This window comes from Brassica oleracea, chromosome C2 (genome assembly GCF_000695525.1).
Source record: "Brassica oleracea var. oleracea cultivar TO1000 chromosome C2, BOL, whole genome shotgun sequence".
NCBI lineage: Eukaryota > Viridiplantae > Streptophyta > Magnoliopsida > Brassicales > Brassicaceae > Brassica > Brassica oleracea.
The window spans coordinates 29730832-29733529 of record NC_027749.1 but is presented as its reverse complement, the minus strand read 5'-3'; the positions used below and the strand labels follow the sequence as shown (position 1 = coordinate 29733529).

The following is a 2698-nucleotide window of genomic DNA, read 5'->3' as shown; positions in this document are numbered from 1 at the left end:
ACTAAATGGCTATAATCAGGGTTCTTACTCAATACCTTGTAATCTTGTTCGTTCTATCTAATAAAAGTCTCTTCAAGCCTATTTCTTCAGTATCATCTCTAAATCCTCACGAAATACATACAAACACCCTCGGTTTACTACCTTATCCATCGTTCCGTAGTACTCACAAAGAGCCTACACAAAAATCCCCTAACAGTTTGGCGCTAGAAGGAGGGGAGTAACCTAAGCTACGTGACGATGGTGGTGGATGAGCAAGACAATCCATCAGAATTTACCCCAAGAGAAGCCGAGCTTCAACGACAGATCGACGGACTGCAGAGCCAAGTAACCGACTTGCACAAGGCTCGGGAAACAACAAAAAATCCAGAGCTTTCCTCCGAGGTTCAGAGCCTGAAGGAAAAACTTGGTGAACACTCCAAACAGCTGGAGTTAAGCGCCGAGACACTCAACCAACTACAGACGGAGAACGCTGCACTCTGAGACCAGAACAAAGCTCCCAACACGGCGAGCAGCAAGAAGCGTCGCTTCAACACTCGGGTTCGACCTATGGGAAACCTGAGCACTCCCAACACCGGAGAAGGCACCACTAACGCGACACCTGCATCCGGAGCGTCCGGGGCAACACGGGAAGGGATCGACGATCACCAGTTCCACGACCTTGAGGAAAGTGATTCCGAACCTAAACCCAAGAAAGAAGAGCCCGAGAAGACGGCAGTCGAGTCTTCCATAACCGCCTATCTGGAGCAGATCTTTTCCAAGAGGTTCGACGCCATGCAATCCATGGTGGAACGTCTACCAGGAGTAGCTCCCCCAATCCGGAGGAGCAACCCCGACTCGTACAAAGATACTCCCTTCGCCGAGGAGATCACCTCAGTCGAGATGCCTCGAAAATTCTCCTTCCCCAGCATCAAGATGTACGATGGGACCGGATACCCCGACAATCATATAGCACAATATAAATAGAGGATGCTAGCGGTTGCGCTCCCCAAGGAGTCCCGAGAAGCTACCATGTGTAAAGGGTTTGGCTCCACTCTGATTGGACCCGCCTTGCAATGGTATATCAAACTCCCTACCAGGTCCATCTCTTCCTTTGCCAGCCTGAGCGACAAGTTCGTAGAAAAATTCGCGAGTAGCAGGAGCCTGAAGAAGACTTCAGACGGTCTCTACGAGATCCTCCAGCATCGAGTAGAACCCCTGCGGGACTACATAGCCCGTTTCAATCAAGAGAAGGTAGCGGTCCCTGAATGCAACATCCCTACCGCAATCTCTGCCGTCAAGAGAGGCCTGCTTCCAGACGGAGGGCTCTACAAAGAGCTAACCATGTACCCTTGCAAAGCCATGGAGGATGTGCTATCCCGAGGGTGGGTACAGGTGAAGTGGGAAGAGGACGTCGCTAGCCGCGCCAAGGCTCAACCTAAACAGGATCAGAGGTACACCCGATTGGACTGGGGAGACCGAGAAGAGAGATCCTCCGAAAAGGGATCCAAGGACTCCGGAAGCAGGAGCCGGGGCAGGTTCCAATACCGGCCATTAGAAAAAGAAGAGGGGATGTCTGTGTCTACCTGGCCCGATATCTCCCATCTCTCAATGTCCACACCAGAGCTGTTCAACACGCTGAGGCAGATGGGCCAACAGGTCAAGTGGCCTCCAAATATGAAAGCACCTGACTCATTCCGGAACCCGGGACTCTGGTGCGACTTCCATCGCGATCACGGCCAAAAAACTGAAGACTGCGTCGCCCTGAAGATTGAGATCAATGAACTTCTCCAAAAGGGGCATCTCCGAGAATTCCTTTCAGAGAAAGCCAAGGCTCATCTCAGCAAAGAAGCATCAGGGAAATCCAAAGGAGATGCACCAATCTCACCACCTCACCAGGATCGGGTGATTCATGTCATCTCAAGAGGCTATGAAGTAAGTGGCTTGAGTCATGCAGCTGCGAAGAAGAGCACCCGTAATGCTAAACACGGCCTGGAGACTGCTCAACCTAAACGCCTACTTCTAGGTACCGACGAAATAAGCTTCACAGCCAAGGAGCAAGAGAAGATATTAGCTCCTCACCATGACGCTCTAGTTGTCTCTCTCAACATAGCAAACTGTTTGGTGAAAAGAATACTAGTAGACAACGGGTCCTCCAGCAATATCATCTTCCTGACGGCGTACCAAGACCTAGGGTTAGAGTTGAATACCCTGACGCGCAAAGTAACTCCACTAATCGGGTTCAGCGTCGAGGGCAAGCAAACCGCTGGGGAGGTTGTTCTACCAGTATATGCTGAAGGGATCAACCTATCTACCAAATTCCTGGTCGTGGACTCCGAATCGGCATACAACATGATCTTAGGACGACCCTGGATTCACGATATGGGAGCAGTCCCCTCAACCCTCCATCAAATAGTGAAGTTCCCTACACCCTGGGGCATCAGAGCAATCCGAGGAGACCAGGAGAATTCTAGGTCCTGCTACCAGACCACCTTAAAGGGGAAGACCAAGGTCTTATAGCAATTACGCATGGTCCGGACCTATATCCAAAAAACTCCCAGAGAGCTTACGTCGACCGCTTCGCATGGTATCCCGTAAGAACTTTCAAAGCTACACATGCTCGCAAAATCTAGTCCCCGCAGGACCCTCGTCATCCGCCTCACATAGACAAGATAACCAGAAACTTCAACAGTTATCAACCGGCGGTCTCGCAAATAAACGA

General features: G+C 50.8%; 1 protein-coding gene across 1 annotated transcript; it reads left to right on the top strand.

Moving 5' to 3' along the window:
- Positions 1–966: 966 nt before the first annotated feature.
- LOC106323968 lies at positions 967–2496 on the top strand. Its single transcript, XM_013762003.1, has one exon. It carries the CDS (start codon positions 967–969, stop codon positions 2494–2496), a length of 1530 nt encoding a protein of 509 aa, XP_013617457.1.
- Positions 2497–2698: the final 202 nt, after the last annotated feature.